Source organism: Martes martes, assembly GCF_963455335.1.
Source record: "Martes martes genome assembly, chromosome: 14".
NCBI classification, from domain to species: domain Eukaryota; kingdom Metazoa; phylum Chordata; class Mammalia; order Carnivora; family Mustelidae; genus Martes; species Martes martes.
The window spans coordinates 74,016,485-74,036,295 of NC_137902.1; the positions used below are offsets into that span (position 1 = coordinate 74,016,485).

General features: G+C 42.5%; 1 protein-coding gene across 5 annotated transcripts in view; it reads right to left on the reverse strand.

The window, feature by feature from the left end:
* The window catches only part of RNLS (renalase, FAD dependent amine oxidase), a 262,250-nt gene that overhangs the window by 39,334 nt on the left and 203,105 nt on the right, over positions 1 to 19,811 (reverse strand). For all 5 annotated transcript variants that reach the window (XM_080822618.1, XM_080822617.1, XM_080822615.1 and 2 more), the window contains exon 6: positions 2,170 to 2,345. In XM_080822618.1, the coding sequence (XP_080678744.1) occupies positions 2,170 to 2,345 (176 nt within the window). The remainder of the gene's footprint in view (positions 1 to 2,169; positions 2,346 to 19,811) is intronic.

Here is a 19,811-nt window from a genome sequence, read left to right on the forward strand (position 1 = left end):
GAGGGATGAAAGGGGTGGGAGTGTGAAGAATTAGAGCTCTTTGGGGTGGAACAGGAGAGGGGGAGGAGGAAAAGAAAAGGAACACAGAGTAGGACCCAGACTGGAAGAAGACACGGATGGGATTTTCCCAGTATGGGGACTGCACCTCTGCTCAGAGGTGAATGGAAGTTCAAAACCAAAGGGTTGTTCCTCTTTGTTTTCTGTTCCTGGTCCTACACAATCCTCCCCTTCAGTCTACGCATGTAGGAGACCATACTCATGCACGTGCATCTGTGAGCTTGTTGAAGGTAGAGCATGTGTTCTGGGACGGCAAGGGAAGAGGGGGGCACACATTTATGTCAAATTTCAAAAGTTAAAATGGAGCTTTGAAAAGCACTGGTGAGATGTTCTCTTGGGATTAATAACTGAAAAGTAGTTAAATCCTATTACATCTTTGGACCTGTCATTCCTTATTCCTTTCTCTAAGGTGATATGGGAGATAATCTATCTACCTATCCTCTATCTATCATCTACCTACCTGTCCATCTACTTATCACCTACCTACCTACCTACCTATCTATCATCTATCTATCATCACCTTCTTCTATCTCACCATGTAGGCAAGATCTCTGCCATAAAGGATAATGTTACACTCTGTAGAATGATGCGCAAGATACCATGGGCAGGGTAGGAATATTGCAAAATGCGAACCTCTAACTTCTAATGAAACAACTTACTCCCTTTTAGACTTTGCAGCCAATGTAGATTTTGTGACAACAGAGCTATAAATGCACTGGGCTCATTTCAAGAGAGAACATCCAAATTGTAATAAAAATCATGGCTAGGGTTTGGATGTAGTTTGTGTTCTGATATTTTTTATTAAATTTTGTGATATTGCACAACTTCGGATGGGTCATTTTGTGGTTAGGGCCTATCTATTTCTATTAACACATGACATTTGAAGAAATAAATTGATTTTAACCCATCTTTTCAGCTCATTATTTTGCAGAAGTCACAAGAGTATTTATAAATTGCAAAAGGACTTGCTGTGTAATACATCCAGCTTCAAATTATAGCAACAGGATGATGTTCCTGTCTTCTTTTTCAAGCCGACCTACAATTGAGTTACTAGCACTTAAAGACATTCTCTATCGAGATGGTTTTCAATGCTTTTAAAAGTAAAGAGTAAAGTCTTCTAAAGTGACCATCATACATTTAAGTAAATATTTTCCCCAAAGGTTCCCCGTATAATTGAACTTGAGAAGACACAGGTAAACACACAGGCACGCCGTAATATTTTAGAAAGTAATTTACCATTTCCTCTGATTTTGGAAAGCCCTAGATGTAAAATATACAGAATCTGCTGCAATTTCTCAAAATACCCTTTTTCCTAAAGGTTTCCCAAGTTGGGTGCCCAACAGCCCTGATCAATCAGCTAACCACCGGGCTCGGAGATCTGAGGGGGAGAAAAATCACTGCAGCTTTTCTCCTCTGCCTTGTGCTCCACTGTCCCCCAAACGGTTTTACAATTGAGTTTACAGATCAAAAGACTTTTTCTACAAATACTCACAAACTTCTGTTGGTATATGCAGAGATTTCCGGAAAAGTCAACATTTACTTAGTGTGAAGAGCTTGCATCTGAGTTGGTGGAGGGATCAGCAGGTTTATCTAACCCAGAAAAACAACTCGAGTAGCTGAACTACACAGGTATTCATCTTGGTCCCCCCAAGGAGCTTGGCTGGCGGCAGTCAAAACCAAAGTGGGAACTTAATAAAAATGAAAATTGTGGTAGCAAAATACACTTACAAGGTTAATGTGACCTCTTGCAGAAAATTTGGGAGGTTAAAGTGGTTTCTATGTAACCACAGTCCTGACTTAGAAAAACCCCAGAGAAACAGCTGCATTTTGATCTACAACTTGCCTTGCCTGCATACGAAACCCCAGCTTTTCAGGGTGTGTGAGTCTTGCGATGCTAGATTTTGAACATGACCTCGGGGGAAAACTGTACGCAGCTCTCCTTGAGAAATAACTGGGCTAATAAGACCCACAGAAGTTTACGGTTACACATGGGGCAAGCAAATATTGGCTCCAGGGATCCCACAGTTCCGTTCTTGGACTACGGAATGACAGAGAGGAGAAAAAGGGAGTTCTGATGAAGAAGATTGTGTCCTCACACGCATGTTCTCTTACCTGCGAATGTCTCCACTTCTGGCATTGGGTCGCAACTGGCCGAGGGAGCCCTGGCAAGACGCCTTCCAGCTGCTGGAAGATGAGCCCCTGCACGTCCTCGGTGTCATCCTCCAAGTGGGTGACTCCAAAGGGGACAGTGGTATGAACCACAAGGGAAGGCCCGACTTCGGACGACTCTAGTGTAAGAGGAACACGAAGACACGGCTTGAAGCAGGTCAGAGGGAAACGTCTGTCAGCCTTTCAAACCAGGGTTAAGAACGAATCACAATAAGCAGACCATAAATAGTCCATAAATAGACCATAAATAGAGGGAAACAGATTCTAATCTCTGAGCACCAAATTAGACTATCTCTGAAATTCAAAATCAAGCTTCTCTGAAGAGGAGGACAGAGTCATGATGTATATTAGAGAACAAATTTTCAGATCCTACTAAAGATCCAGAAGGAAGGGGAAAAGGAACATCTAGTAATTTCTGCCTTGGGTAAAATCAAATTGATCAGTGTGTTCACCCTCTCTCATCCACTAAATTATAAGTTCCCCAGGGCAGGAGCTGTTTCTCAGGTATCGCTTATACTCTCCTTGAATTCTGAGAACAAAGTAGATGTTCAATAAACGCTTCTTCATTGTCTGTTAAATGGATTGCAAAATATTTTGTTGAAATTATATAAGTGACAGAATAAAATATCTTTACCATGTTCAAAAAAAAATCAAGCTTCTCTCTAAAAATGGGCTTGACTTCCGAATATTCTTTATCTTTGAAGCAGCACTAAGAGTAAAACCTTCCTCATTCATCCTACGAACTACTTTCCATTTTTGTTTGCCATGGAGTTTATGTGTTAGTTTTGCAACATTTCCACAAATTCAAATAATGCACGTCACCTTCGTCTCTTTCACTCTTTGGTGGAATACAGAAAATTGAATCAAGTTTTAAGGTGAGAGCAAAGTGGCTGAGGCATTACAAAACATAGTCTTGACAGGAACGTTAAGAGTCTGCCTGTTATTATGATTTTAAATCATGTAGAAGAGAAAGTTGAGGGGAGGCAATCATAGATCTAAAAATGCATGAAATAGGGGCGCCTGGGTGGCTCAGTGGGTTAAGTCTCTGCCTTCGGCTCAGGTCATGATCCCAGGGTCCTGGGATCGAGCCCCGCATCAGGCTCCTTGCTCAGCAGGGAGTCTGCTTCTCCCTCTACCCACCCCCCCCACCACTTGTGATCTCTCTCTCTCTCTCTTTCAAATAAATAAATAAAATCTTTAAAAACATAAAATGCATGACATTATAAGACAGTTGGTTCTCCCCTGCCCCTCGCTGAAAGAAGAGAATATTGAAGTGTGTAAGGTCTGACAGGGGCTGGCAAGCCTGATTCTGAAAATTCTCATTTTGAACTGTCGAGGGTAAGACAATGATCTAGTTGAGCCAGCTGTGTCTGAACAATTTTACACACTAAAAATACTCCGTGGCACAACATTAAGTCACTTAACTTGCTACGGGCCCGCTTACCTTTCTTCCATTTCAGAGTTTTTGTTTGGTTTCATTTTCTGTAAAATCAGAATTTCAATACCGATCCCACAGGTCTGTGGTGGGGATTATGGGACGAACGGCCGGGGAGAGCTCGGCACAATTTCTGGCACTGAGCAGGGCCTTCATTGAAGGGAGCCACGAGAACAGAAGCAATACTCCCGATACAGACAAAAGAAAAGGTCCTGTGGTCTCGCCTGAATGATAGCTTTTTTTTTTAAGTACTTCATTTTTTCCACTGCTCTCTGCCCAGAGAATCCTGGATTGTGAATTTTACAGCAGAATGCAGGGGAAGGGGGAGTCCCAAAATGCTGTGAGCATTTTAAAGTCAAGTGAGGGCTTCCAAATATTTTTATATGCACGAGGTGGGAGAGCTGACTTTGGAATCCGTGCGGTAAATACAGTGTAAGGAGCCTGTCCCCACAGGGGCTGGAACAACGTGGAAGAGGACACAGAAGGACCACCTCTGAACATGCCGTGTTAAACCTGCCAGGCTAGATGTTAGCGATACCTCGCACAGGGGAGGACCCAGGAGTTCAAACCCTTCAATCTTGTCACCCGTGGGGCACAGGACAGGCTCAGTCCACACAGCGTGGAACTCTCGGCCTTAGGGGCCTTGAGTTCAGGCCCCATGTTGGGTGTAGCAATGACTTCAAAATAAAATCTTAAAAAAAAAAAATCCAGTCACCCATCATCCTCCAGGGAGCGTTATTTTGGTTCCCAAGTAATAGATTCAAGGAGGCTTCCTCCCAGCAAGGGGGTGTCAGCCCCATCCCCCTTCCGTTAGGGACCAAATCTTCCCAAAGACAGAGAAAGCTACTGGGTCAACCTTTGGAAGCACAAGAGTCAGGGTTCGGAGCTAGCTTATGGATGGCAGGCTTCCAAGGAAAGTGAATGCTAGCCGTGTGCTGGGAATCTGAAGGTTGCACTGACCCAGCCATTTTGTTTGGGGCCTGGGGGAAGGTTTGGGAGTAGGGGAGACTCATAAAATGACTGAGGGTTGTGATGGTGCCTTGCCAGGTTTCTCCCATTTACATCAGCCATCCAATCTAAGAAAAACAGTAAAAAAGGAAATTTAAGACCCAAAATGAAACTGTTCTTGCATGACAATGAGAGAAAACCTGGCTCTTGTTTTTATTGGAATCAGACAAAAATTTTCCAGAATTTAGATTAAAAGTTGAATCGATACAACCCAAAACAATGAGTTTTAAGGGAACGCTCCCTCTGCACCCTCTCCCCACCCCCCAAATGAAAGGGTATCTTCAGAAGCTAGAGCCCCAAAATACAAACAGCCACCCAGAGTTTAAACGTGACTCAGGTTTGGAAAGAGAGCACGGGGAAGAGCCACGAATAAGTGAGTAGGGTTCAGAGCGTCGAGTCATTATAGTCAGTATTCTTGGGTCACTGGGAAGGTGGTAATAATGTTACCTTTCTTCTCCTTCTCTTTATTCAGTTTAATAAGCACAGCACTTCGCTTTTGGCATCCGAATTATTAAGTTCACGCTAAGTCGACAACTGTTTCTGTCCACTGCGAGATCAGGGGCTTTAGTGAGAAGGTAAGTACTTGAACCTGAGCACCCTAATGGCCCAGTGGTCCCGGACAACTTAATCTCTTGGGCCTCACCTTCGCACATCAATTAAAAGGGAACATTACTACGTACCGTATAAGACTGTCACAAGGGTTAAATGGGTGAGGACACATAAAACCTTTCTTCAGACAAGAAGTGCTACCCAAATGCAACAGACCCCCAGATAATACTCTTGTTTCGGCCTCTATGCTGTAGCAAGAGTCGCTTCAGAAGGGGAAAACAGTGCTGGCTTCTCTCAAAGTATTAAGACTGATGAGTGTATCAACACCCCAGGAACCGTGGAAGACACGGCAATTTTTATCTATTTGTTTATTGTGGTAAAATAGACATAATCTAAAATTCACCACTTTAACCTGTTTTAAGTATGCAGTAGTCTCGCATTAAGTACACCCATATCGCCCTACAACCATCACTGATGTGGGTACCCAGAGCTTTTTAATCTCTCCACGTCAAGTCTATACCCAGGAAACACGGACCCCTCCATCCCCGTTCCCCCAGCCCCTGTCAACCACCATTCTGTTCCTCTCTCTGATTCCCACTACTCGATGTGCCTCATAGACACGGAATAATATGACATCCTTTCAGGATGGGTTTATTTCATCCAGCATGATGTCTGTAAGGTTCACCCGTGTTGCAACAGGTGTCTGAACCCCCTTCCTCTTTAAGACCAAATAATATTCCAGGGTACGGACGGACCATGTTTTGTGCACTCAGCCGTCTGTCCATCCACTTATGCGTTCTTCTGCCTTCTGGCTATTTTGAATGAGGCTGATACGAACACGGGCCACCCATATGTATTCGAGGCCCTGATTTCCCTTCTTTTGGGTGTGTGCCCAGGTGTGGGATGGCTGGACCATATGGTAATGCTATGTTTAAATGTCTGAGGAACCACCGTATCCATTTCCCACAGCAGCTGCCCCATTTCCTCGTTCCCACCAGCAAGGTACAAAGCGTCCAATTTCTCTGCATCCTCATCAACACGTGTTATCTGGTTTTATTTGTTATGATAGCCATTCGTCTACAGTTTTGAATGGGGTCAAGGAGCTAAGAGTTGATAACAACAGCAGGAGCCCCAGGGTTAGCAGTGGGGCAGAATTTCTGTCTACGGCTGATGGAACACCGAGCTCAAGGCCCTCCAGGGAAATACGTACAAAGCTGTCCCCTGTCCCCCAACAAAAACTGAAATTTATCTTAAAATGACATTAGCCGCCTCAGACCCAAGTCAGATCAATCGTAAAAAGAACCACTAATAGGTTAAACACACTGAAAGACACAATGCTACGTAAAACAAAATACATTTGTTTAAAGACTTTATCTCTTTAGAGAGCAAAAGCGTGAGGGGCGGAGAGGGGCAGGGGCAGAGGAGAGAGCGTCTCTCCATCAACTCTATTGGACTGCACGCCCAGTGCAGAGCCTGACGCTCCATCCCACGACCCTGAGACCATGACCTGAGCTGAAATCGAGTCGGACGCTTAACCGACTGAGCCACCCAGATGCCCCAATAAAACCATTTTTAAAACAAATCCTGACTCAATTGTGTTGAGTCAAAGAATGTGATCTGTATGATACTTTAAGATCTCTGGAATGGCTTCAAACATCGTCAGTTTTCCTAAGTGTCACCTGTGGGCTTGAGTCATTTTTAGTCATTGAATTAAATTTTAGTTAAGTCCGCTAGGACAATCTTATCAACTGTGTGGTTCTAATCAACTAAGTTCTTATGAATTGTCTGCCTGATCAATTACTGAAAGAGGTATATTAAACATGTTCCTGAATATGGTAAAATTCCCAGTTTCTCCTTTTAGTCCTGACAATGTTTGCTTCATACTGAAGCTGTTACCAGTTTTCGGCTATTTCCTGATGCCTTTTAACAATACACTGTGAACATCTTTACATTTAGAAATGCCTTGAAGTTTATTTTCTATTTTTTATTTGTTCCACTCTTCCAACATTTGTTTCTTTTTAAAATTTAAAAAAAAATTGCCTTCTTTTTGTTTAAACCACTTTTACCCCTTATTTCATTTTTCCTCTTTACTAGTTTGGACATTATATACTTGGTTTCTGTTTTAGGGATTACCCACAGACTTCAGCATCCAAATTCAAGTCAAAAGTTAATATGTTTATCCTTCTCCAGATTCATATAGGAACCTTTGACTACTTTAATTCTGATTTTATTTATGGGGTGTTTTGTCTGTTTGTTTTCGTCCGGGATTCATGAATTCAGCTTTTTAAAAATAAATTCAATGTTTGTATTTACCCATCCACGGCTTCCTTCATGGATCTCACAGCTTGTCTCTAGGGTTATTTTCCTTTTCCCAAAGTATCTCATGTTGAAGTTCCTTAATGAGATTCTGTTGAAGGCTTTTGATTTTCTAAAAATGTCTTTATTTCACTGACATTTGCGAAAGATAGTTTTCCTTGGCATGTAATATAATACATTGAAAATATTTGCTCTCAGCACTTTAAAGATACTGTTCATATAGGTTAGCTTGTACTGATGCTGTTAAGAAATCAACTCCATTGGACTGCAGATCCTCTGCGGGTAATTTTCCTTTTATATCTGGATGTTTCTATTGTTTTCTCTTTGCCTTTGGGGTTCTGCAGTTTGACTTGGCTATCTTGAGATTATGTTTCTTTTTGCTTCCATTCTTTGACTTCCTTGAGTTTTCTCAATCTGGAGACTCAGTTTTGTCATGAATTTTGGAAACAATTCTCCCTGTTCTTTCTATTCTATCTTCGTGGAACTTGGATTAGAAATAGAGCAGATGCGCTGACTCTGTCTTCATGTGTCTTGGATTTCTTTTTAATATTTTCCATTTCTAACTCTCCATGCTAGAGTCTGTGTGATTTCCTCTGATTTACCTTTCAGTTGACTCTTCTCCCTTCATCTGTGTTTTTTTCTGATATTCCATTTTTCCCTTGAATTTCAAATTTAAATATTAAATTATTTATATAATTAAATATTAAATAAGTAACTATTTAACTTAAATATTAAATTATTCTTCATCTGTAAAAGTTGTGTTTTTCAGATCCGCATGATCCATCTGGATTGTTCCTTTCTCTTTTATTTCTTTAAACAGGGTCAATGTGTTATACTGTGTGTTTGGTTATTCCCCAATCTGTGGTCTTCATGAGTCTGATTCCCCTTTTCGTTGTGAGGGATGGCTATCACCACATGCTCATGATGGTGTCTTCCTTGTGTGTTTTGTGATTTCTTTTTTTCCTATTGTGAGTCTAAAGTTCCTAGCAACTGCATCTGAGAAATTCTCCAAGGCCTCAGCTTAAAGAGTGTTCCTTTGGAGATTTACTTTCGCTTCTGTCAGGTGCCTTGGGGGCAATACTGCCCATGACTACTTTAACTAGATTTTTGGAATATACTGGCAGAATGAATTCTTGCATCAAATCTGCCTGACGGTGGTTATGTGGTTTGGCATCTCAGGGGAGACATTCCATTTCTTTTCTGGTTTTCTCCACCCCACTCAAGGACAGGCAAGCATCTCCATTGCCTTCTTCTGCCAGATAGGATATATCAGATGCAAAGAAGTTGTTTATTTTTATTTTTAGAGAGAGAGTGTGCGACAGCGAGTGCCAGCAGGAGGAGGGGCAAAGAAAGAGAGAGAAAGAGCATCTCAAGCAGGTGCAGAGGCTGACCTGGGGCTCTATCTCATGGACCTGAGGTCAGGACCTGGGCTAAAATCAAGAGTCAGATGCTTAGGGGCACCTGGGTGGCTCAGACGGTTGAGCGTCTGCCTTTGGCTCAGGTCCTGATCTCAGCCAACCCGGTCCTGGGATTGAGTCCCGCATCGGGCTCCCTGCTCAGTGGGGAGCCTGCTTCTCCCTCTTCCTCTGCCTGCTGCTCCCCCTGCTTGTGCTCTCTCTCTCTCTGTCAAGTAAATAAAATCTTTTAAAAAAACCCAGCAGGTTTATTTTAAAAAAATTAAAAAAGAAGAAGAAGAAGAGTTGGACACATAACCCACTGAGCCACTCAGGTGTCCCCAATGCTGAGAAACTTTTAAATCTTGAGTGATTAAATCACTCAATCACATTAAATCATTTAAATCAGAGTGAGTTTTCTTGGAAAACAAAAGTTATCAAAATTATCTCAACATAAAGAAAATCAGTATAAACCAAAATATATAAAAGAAATTGAAAACACCATCAATACATTAATTTTTAAAAAATGGTTTCAAGATCTGGTTGATTTACTTGTGGTTTGTTTAAAATTGTCAAGCTAGTATAATGTTTATTATAGACATACACATCATATTTACACATATAAATACATACACAATATTGTAAGTTATTTCTCTATTAATATTAACAGGCACAATTTTTCATATTAGGAGGCATAATTAAGAAAAACATGATAATCTCAATATATATTTAAAAGTCATTCACTAACAGTTAATATAAATTTATTAAAAAAAAATACAACATGAGAAAAGTTACTTTCTCAAAACCTGATAGAATATCTTTCCTAAGCTGATGATTTATATCATACTTTACAATGAAATGATACAGATATTTATCAGAGTAAAATCAGCATAAACCAAGGATGCTTAGAAAGACTGGTGGTAAATAACATTGCTCTGGTCAGTGCATTAAGATAAAAAATAGAAATAAAATTTGTAATACTAGAAAGAAAGAAAAATCATAAAATTGAAAACAACAGTGACCTAACATGAAAGCCTTCAAATAAATTTAAAGATTTTGATGTTATATCAATTTCCCTATATACCCACAAGAATTAGTAAGAAAAAAATATTAATTAATTACACAAGAGTTTTTTGGAATTTGAAAAAAAATGACCCCAAAGGGAAAAATAAAGCAATGAGAATATTTCCATTTTTTCTGAGAAATCAATGAGTCAAGATTTGTTTTGCCATATATTTAAATACGCTCTAAAGCCACAGCAATGAAAAATGTCCAATACTGATGGATAAGGATAGTCAGTGAATCAAAATAGATATCTCTGGAAACATATCCTAAAATGGATTTAGATGTATCCAAAATAGTGGATAACAAACTTAAAACAATGGAGAAAGACACATTTCTTATATCGTGCTAAAAAATCAGATATGTAGAAAAAATAACTTAGAATATTCCCCTCTCACTTCTCATCCAAATTTGGGACAGTTTCTGCTTTCTTACCTACGTAACCACACGAAGAATGGACATTCTTCCGTTAGGTGGCAAGCTGAAACTCCCCGAGACACCTTTATTCACATGCAAGATCTTAGAGACCTCTTCTATCTGATAAACCTCCCTTTTGGGCAGGATCGATGAAGGGACAGAGGTGGGGTCATGACGGACAGAAGGGTCAGGCCAGTTCTAGGTCCCATCTCCCCCAGGGAAGGAAGGAGTGGCACACACCGTAGCTGCTGGCCAAGGGCGGCAAGGCAACCGTGAAAACCTGTCTTTAGTTCCTGATGCAAAGAGTACGCGAGTGGGCGTGGAGGGCGGTGTTCGGTGCTGCGGGAAGGACGTGCCTGGAGGGCTTCCAGGATTGACCCACAGTCTGACCCGCTGGTGAACCATTACCTGCTAACTGGTGTGGCCTGGCGGTGAAATTCAGCAGAAGGACGGATGCACGTGATGGACAGCGGACTAGACAAGGCGCATGGGTGGCTTGTCTGCGACTCTCCTCCTTGTGCGACTCTCCTCCCTGCACCCTCCTGGCAGCAGAAACTGGTGGCAAGTGTCCTTCTCCCCGCTCCAAGCGGCACTGGCTCAACAACCCTTGCCCCATAGCCATAAACGCTCTGATTACAAGTTAGCCTTTTCCTCCAGCGCCAAGCCCAGCAGCAAATGTCACGGACAGTAAAATGAGCACATCCCCAAGTCCAACAAAACAATCCAGCTCCAGCTCACCCTGAGCAGGAAAGACTAGCAGGGAAAGGGAAGGATGCTGAGGGGCGGGGAGGGGAAGGGGAGCTGAGATGGGAAGATGCGCCCTTCTGAGGTCGTCTCCCCTTCCCCGCCTTCCTGGCAGACCCAACCCAAACAGAAACAGAGCACTCAGCCGCTGGAATTCCAGCTCCTTGATGGTGGGTCTGCTGCTCGGTGGGTCCCCGGGGGGCCTCAGTATCCCAAGGGACCACCTGCAGGTTTCATTTCATTTCATTTCTTTAATAAGGCCGGTCTGTTTCCTACGGGTAGACAACAGAGACCCAGATTCTTCTGAGCGCCTACCCACATCACAGGCCATTTCATCACCTCCTACCTGGGAGCCCGGCTCGTGGGCACCTTCATTACCTCCAACTATAACCGCAGCTGTGATTGTGTAGGGAGTATCTCTATTCAACTGACACGGTTTTCTGGTTTTAACTGAAGAGGAAGGTTCTGGAATTAGAGATGGTTGAAATGACAATGGGCCAGGCAAGGGGGAAAAATGGGTTTACTCACAGTTCTCCCTCTACATATTTCATTTTTATGCTATCATCTTTAAAGAGAAATAGTTGTTTTATTTTCTTCCTTCCTCTTTCCCTGGAAGAGGGGACTGGAATAATGGGTAATAGCGATTGCTTTAAATACCCTAGGAAAAGCACTGAAGAGGTCTGAATGAACAGCCTTATCTGGGAGACATAAATGGCAGGAAATGTAATTCAAGTATAATTGTGGATTTTCCCCTTCATTCCTATTGAAGGTAGTTACCTCACTCTTCCTAGGAAACTATCATCTGTCATCCAAGATTTACAGAAAATTCTGGTGCTATGTTCCCACCTAAGGAACCAGTTAAGTTTTATTTAGTATGGATGAATCAGATCCCCTGCACCATCCCGACAGCACACTGTTTCTGAAGGACATCAATTGAACCTTGGATCTTGACTCAGAAATTTGTCTCTCACTGCCCGGCTATGTGACTGCAGGCCGGTCACACTGTCCCTGTAACTCCTCAGGTCAGTGTTGCCATGGGATGACTCATGAGACATATTCATAGTTATTAGGAAAAGCAAAACAATGAAATTCTTTGGTCAAATATTTTTGAAATGTCTGTTTTAAATAAAATTAAATAAGACTTCTTAGAGTCCCTAATAGGGTTACTCCCAATGTGATCCTTTAAAGGAAAAATAGCAGGAAATTATTTTGGGTGGTTTAAAAGTTTTATTTAAATTAAAAAAAATATAAAAAACAAAAAGGTTACTCAAACGTGGTGAAAGGGCATAAAGAGAAAAATAAGTAAAAGTATTGCTTCTACCTTAGCCCTGGCATTCTCACTCCCTAAGGTAACGACTGTCAACAGTTTCCCATGTATCCTTCCAGAATTTTCTATACATGAGCCTGCATATCCACTCTTCTCTTCAAAATGGAAATACGCTCTTACTACGTTTGTGGTTCTTGAACTTGCTTAATTCACTTGACCTATGTGGATGGCTTTTTACCAGTTCATGTGGATCTGCTTAATTTAATAGTATGATATCACCCCGATTTGTTACCGGTCATCCTTAGCTGGATATTCCTTTTCCTTTTTTCCAGTTTCTGTGACAAGCAATGAAAGGCTGTAATGAGCACATTTATTCATATACCTTTGGTGCACTTATGTGAGACCATCTCTAGGATAAACTGCTAGAAATAGGACTGCTGAGCCAAAGAGTAAGCACATTTAAAATTATTTCAGATACAGCCAGAGCGTCCTCCAAAAGGACACTCTCCCTGGTAGCATAGGAGAAGTCTTGCGTCTCCATTCTCTTACCAACACGGAGTCAGTTGTGCTACTCAGCCAGGTTGCATTGTATCTGATTTACCGTTAGTGAATTACATGTTAGCGAATTACACGTGAATGTGGCATTTTTGCATATAAACCCAGTTTGTATATTCTTTTCCACTGATGTGCCTTTGTCTTGCCCTTCTGGTAACCACAGTGCCAAGCTCAGGATCCTGCACAGATGAAGACCCAGTCAAACGGTGAATTCAGAAGCTGGTGTGCAGGAAACGCGCCTCGTGTGTCATTTGGAAAACCCACCCGTGGAGGCCGACTCGCTCCCTCTCAGAGGGTTCGGGCTCCTGAATTTCCTCGGAGCCGTGGCTCGTGCCTCCCACCTCGCGGACGGGAAGCCTCAGTCTCAGAGAACGATGCGTCACGGGAGGAATCAAAGTATTAACGGCACTGTATTTTAATTGTCTATTTCCTAGCTCGTCTTCCCTCTGGACTGACAGCTACTTGAACTTACGGACCCTCCCTTGGGATCGGGCTCAGGGTGGGCAATCCACATTTGTTGGATTACCTGGATGAACAGATGGATGGAGGAACTGTTATGTTGTCTGTCTGTCCGCACCCAGGGGGCATGGAGTGGGAGGGCAAACGGGATGGGGTTCTCTCCGAGACAAAGCAACCGTGCATTTGCCGTGAGTATCTTTTGGAGCATATGTATGTATGGAGGCATGCATTTGCCTTTATTTAAATAAAGGGCAGAAGGGAAATTTTAAAAACCAACGCATATGTATGTTTGTAATCCTTGTTATCCCAGGCTACATATGTTTGGATGTCTTCTGTTTAGCAAGATACACAGACATCCTCTAAACAATCCCATATAAGAGGACCATACTGATAGGCGTTTAGTTAAGTATAAACAAGTGTGTAAAACCCCACACGACGAACTGAACATAAAATGAGAATTCCCCTCAAGTTCATACTTCCAATTTTAGAAGATGTTTCCCCAGAGCTCCGGTATAAGGAAATGTATACAAATTCAGGAAATAACCTCCCAGTAAACAATGGAAAATTGTTCACAGAAGAGTGTGTTCTGCTTTCTCCAGCCAGATGAGAAAGTAAATGACAACATTCGCTGGTAATCCAAGCTACTTGAAAAATAAACAATATATTGCCTGTATCTTCCACCATGTTCCACCATACCCTGCTGGAAGCAAGATGTGGTCGGGGGTATAACAGGGGCTGGGCTGGACCACTAAGTATTAGGGAGGCATCCCCAAGTCCTGAGAGTGGAGAGGAGGTGGGAGAAGGCAAATTTGAGGCAAATCTTCAAAGTCAACAAGGCTTTCTAGGAGATAAGGCGATCGGTGGAAAGAGCTGACTTACACAGGAGTGGAGGAGGGCCCCAAAGGCTGGGTGTGGAGGATGGGCAGGGAGGACTCCTAGTCCCAGGAGTCGGAAGAAAAAATACACATTGCCTACACAAATTCATTTTGCTATTTCTTTTCCTCTTGGACTGGCTTTGGGTCTTATAAAGGGGCTCAAACCAGTTCATAAATAGCGAAAGGCTTCTACTTGGTATTCTACTTACTAGACTCAAGAAGCCCAGGAACTTAAAGGGAAGGCATGGTAGAAGATAGTCAAATACTGGCCTCCAGGCTGGTTAGGTGGATCCTGTGTGGTGAACACCACCTGCTCAGCATCTCTTGGCTCTTCTGTGGCAACAGTACCCAAATTTTGATTGATGGGATTACACCTCCCCTACTTTGAGCTCCGACAAAGGTGGCCTAGGCTGAAGGGATCAGTGAATCCATTCACCCTGATTGGTTCGGCAGGGGGTCCAGAAGGCAGACCAACTGGCCAATGAGATTCACTTCCAAGAATACCGTTGAGCTTTTGGAAAATGGGCTCTTTTTTGTAACTTGGCACTGAGATGCTTGGTACCACCTGGTAGTTCACCATAAAGGAATCTAAGTCAGCAGAAGGTAGAGGCAAGAAACAGACAGAAGCGAAGTCTTTATGATGTTGATTGAATCAACAGCTTTACTGTCTTAATGTAAAGTCCTACAGCTTCACTCCTAGATTTTTCAGGAACAATACCAATAAATCCCCCCCACCCCCGTTTTTTTGGCAGGAGCCATCAGAGTTGGGTTTTTGTCACTTATGAGCTAAACAGTCTTAAATGCATTAAGTACATTCATCTAGCACATGTGTCCTCACTCCTACAAACATATGTTTCCTGTGCTTACCTGCCTTGAATCTTTCTTATATCTCCAGTATATCAAGGTTGGATTATAGACCAGTTTCTTTAAAAAGTTTGACCAAGTAATTATGGGGAAAACTCTTCCTGGCCTGCTCCATTCTTCTGAGATCCTGTTAAGCTTTAATTTTCTATGAGTCTGTACAAATGGAGGTCCAGTTGGCAGTGACAGCGAGAAGGAAAGCACCTCCTTTCCCCAGCCACTCTCTGCTGTCGCCACGGCACAGACTCCTGGTCCTCAGAGACTAAAACTAGGAATCCAACAGGACCAAGAGGGTGAAACACATTTTTTTTCATCTAAGCTTTCTCCACTGCTGGGTTTGCTCTAGATTTTAGGACCTGAAACTCCATCCCACTTTTGAGCTTAATCACCGTGAGCTAGTTTGTAGGATGGTGAGAAAAGGTACCACACTGTTGAAGGACCTCTTGGTCTAGTTAAAGCTCTGACTAGGACACCTACAATGGTTCACGGACCACAGATCTTGGATTCTTGCACTGAAATGGAGAAATGATTCTCAGGTGTCACAGCTCTGTACACACTAACAAGAGCTAAGTGAACATGCCCAGAATTGAGACTACTTTGCCTTGGGAAGGTATATTAGGATGGATTCAAGTTTATTCTGAAAATAACACTACTCTTGCCTACATGTATTTTGATGGACATGATCTTGAAAGAACACCTCAAGATATGATCTTGAAAGAACCCTCTCCGGATTCCTAATAACACTCAAGTTACCCCCATGAAGTGAGCCATGAGTGTGAATGTCATTTGTCATGTGAGCGGTGGTAGGGCAGCTAGATTTCCAAGTTCTTGCATGGCCGGGGTGCTCGATAGCGGCCGGTGGTGCCGGTGCTGGGAGTGCACTGGTGGGGCTGGAGGCACACGTGGACCCTGGAGGGTCTGGAGAACCCAAGTCTGGGAAGGCGGAGAGGGGAGGAGCAAGTGAAACCTCAAATAACACATTTGGTGTTATAATCTCATCTGTAGGAAATGAATTTGAAAAGCCAGTTATTTTCAATATGACGGAAAGTATAGGTTGGGGAAGAATATACAAAAGAAGGGCCTCGTTTCCAGGTATGGATGAATCTCGGTATGCAGAAGGGTGGGTGGTGGAACCAAACAAGTCTCCGTGGGGAGCTGTCATTAGGATCTCCAGGATAGAGATGCTTACTTTTATCCAAAAAGTGAGATTTAGAGATAAAGGAAGTTCAGACTGAAGTCGTCGTTTTACTTAGAGCTTAGAGCTGTAGCTTCCTCATCCATAAAGTGAGGGGGAGTGTTTACCTCATAGAGTCGTCGTAAAGATGAGATGTGATAAAGCCTGGAAAGCACTTAGCGCAGCTTAATAAAGATTACGGGGATGGAGTCTTCAAAGGCCGAACAAACATCATTCTGGTTCTCATTTTATTTCTTTGTCCTTTTCAAACTCCTGACCCATTTGTTCTAAATTCAGGCTATAGAGAACTTCTCTTAGCTTTTTTTTTTTTTTTAATAGAAATGAGTTGTGATGGGGGAAACGTCTATGTTCTTATTTGTAATTTAAGACCTAATCAGCACACACCCAAGCTGCTATGTGTGCATGCACTCACACAGCAAGAGGGAAGGGGGAGACCCATGGTATCCTCAAACCCTGATACACGACGTTGTGTACGTCGGAACTCAAAACTCATACGTATTTCTACCTCAGGAGGGTCTGAGGTAACGTTTCCCCTACTCCCCCTTCTCAGGACTTGAAACTTTGACTTTTCCAATCACAGTTACTACTGAATTGGAAATTCTGATGATCTTTCAAATAATTCTGACCCTTTCAGAGGAAGCAATTTCTTAAAGCTTCCCAGTGTGGCAAACCAAGGAGGCAAGACTTCCGGATTCCACGGCAGAGACAGATCCTTGCAGATCAACAGAATCCCTGTTATAGGGTCCTCGGGAGGTTCTGTATGAGGGAAGTTTGCCACTTGGCCAACGACTCCTGTTTGAGTCCAGCGCTCGCCATCATTCCTTACATGCCTGCGTTTATTTCTGTGTGCGAAAAGCAGATCTGGTTTTGTGCCAGAGACCAGTCTCTCCAGAGGCGTTCCTTCAGGCAAGCTATGGAAATAAGGAGGCTAACCCTCAGGAGGCTGATTTCAAATTACAGAATTGTTTCTACCTTCTTTGAGGGAGCAGATATGTTTATTATTATCCCTTTAGAACAATACATTTTTATATTCCTGTCAGTGTCACTCAAGGATGGCCAAAGACCCAGCTAGGATTACTGGCCAGATGAAATCACATGCCATAGAGCTATGGATAGTTCAGCTCCACAAACATTACATAGATTTCAAAATACATAGCCTCCAAAATTTTGCAAAACTAAAACAAGGAAAAAAGAGAATATCAGATTAAAAACACTTTTGAAATTTTACTTTCAAGGAATTCTAACTTATTATCATGTTAGAATACATTTTAATGGGGCGCATGGTTTTCTCAGTTGGTTTAGCATCTGACCTTGGCTCAGGTCATTATCTCAGGGTCCTGGGATCGAGCCCCGGTCTAGCTCTGTGCTCAGCGGGGAGTCTGCTTGAGGATCCTGTCTCTCTGCCTCTGCCCCTCCCTACCCCCACTCACACACACTCTCTCTCTCTCTCAAATAAATAAATAAACCTCTAAAAAATATATATTAAAAAGAAATATGCCATAGAATTACTTTAAAATGACCCAAACTTATAAAGCATATAGAAAAGTCATGATCATAACACGAAATTATTACAAAATGAGCATTTTCCTCTACTAACCATTAAAAGTCTTTGTAGAAAAGTGTCTGAGGGAGACAGGCAAGTAAGACACTAATAATTACCACCAAAATGAGATCTTACCATAAACGAGGTAAGTTAACATGTACAAAAAGCTTTTTTAAGTCAGTAAGATACATCATCGGTAGTATGCCAGTGAAATGTGTCACATCCAGTCCACAGCTGTGAAAAGCCACGGGCCTCCTTCCACTTCCTTCTGTCCTCCACGCTGACCGTGGGGGCTCACGTTCCAGACAGCAGAACTACAAGATGAAGGAGAGCCGCCTGACCTGCATGGGACTTTGTGTAAGCTACAATGTGTCATGCACACTGCCTCTGTAGCTTTAAGATCTGGGGACACGCCTGTTAATTACCCTGACTCCCACCTATTGCCTATTTCGAGTGCGGAACTTTTAAAATAAAATACCTTGGAAATGAACGGATTTAAAGCATCTCATACTTCAGATCTGAACCCAGATTTTTGTCTTTTGTTGTCTTTCATGTTTTGGTTAGATCTCATTAATTCATTCTTAATGTACCAAACCTTTAATTGAGAAATGACGCTGCGTTAAGCAGCGTGCCAGGTGCCAGAGATACAAAGATGAGCAAAGCAAATCCAGTCTTTGCACTCACGGACCTCCCAACTTGAAGGAGAAACAGACACTAAACCAATGCAATGTACAGTGACTGACAATTAAAATACGGGGAGCTATAAAAAGACAATTGGAAAACCGAATGAAATGTAGGAGTGACATTTACACATTTACATGCACAGAAGAGAACAGAATGCACAATGGTCTTGAGTGGGCAACACCATGGCAGGAATGAGAGGTGTGTCAGGAGGGCTAAGTGAGCTAAGGGAGGGAGGCGCTAGTGACATTGGCAAGTGCTGGGTCAGGGGTTGGCCAGCTACGGTCCTTGGGCCAGTTACTTGTGTTGATAAATAAGACTTTATTGGAACATAGCTGTGTCCAATCCTTTTTATAACGTCTGTAGCTTTCGCTACATTAGCAGAGCTGAGTAGCTGTAGCAGGGACTGTATAGTTCACAAACTCCAAACTAGTCACTCTCTGGCCTTTACAGAAAAAGTCTGTGACCCCTGTCCTAAATCACTCAGGATCTTGCAGGCCATGATAAGGATTTGAGATTGAATCCTGTGTGCACAGGGAAAGCAGCAGAGGCTCTGAGTTGGAAAGGGAGTGTTGTGAACAGACGTGTGTTTTAAGAGGACCGTGCTGGCTCTGTGAAGAATGAACTGGAAAGGGGCAACACAGAGAGACCAGTCATAAAATAAGGTGGTGTCTTGGTTGTGACGGTGATGACAAGAAGAGAGTTCGATGTCTTTTTTGGAAGCAAGATCAGTAGGATTTGGTCATAGATCAGATATCAGGGGAGAGAAGCCAAAGAAACCAAGGGTGATTCCTGATTTTTGGCTAAGGAGCTAGGAGAAGGGTGGCTCTGTTTTCTGAAACACAGAGGATTCGAGAAGGGACAAGTTCTGAATTTTGAAGGCAGGCAATCAAGAGCCAGTGTTGCACATGTTAAGTTTGATTACAACATATATAGCTTTTTTTTTTTTTTTTAAGGGAGTAATGCTAGGCCGGCAAGCATATTCTGAATTCTATTTCCTGTCTAGGGCTGGAATAATCTTTCCTCTATGTTCCTCGCATTAATTCTGTAAAAAAATGCCATAAATTCCATAGATTCTTCCCATTTCAAGAAAGGGGCCGTGTTTAGTGGGACAGCATACATTTCAGGATCTGCTTGGAAGAAGCTTTTTCTTTGGCGAAGACCTCCTAAGTTTTAAAAAAATATCTATTTATCTTGAGACACAAGGAGATCTGCAGCCTGTTG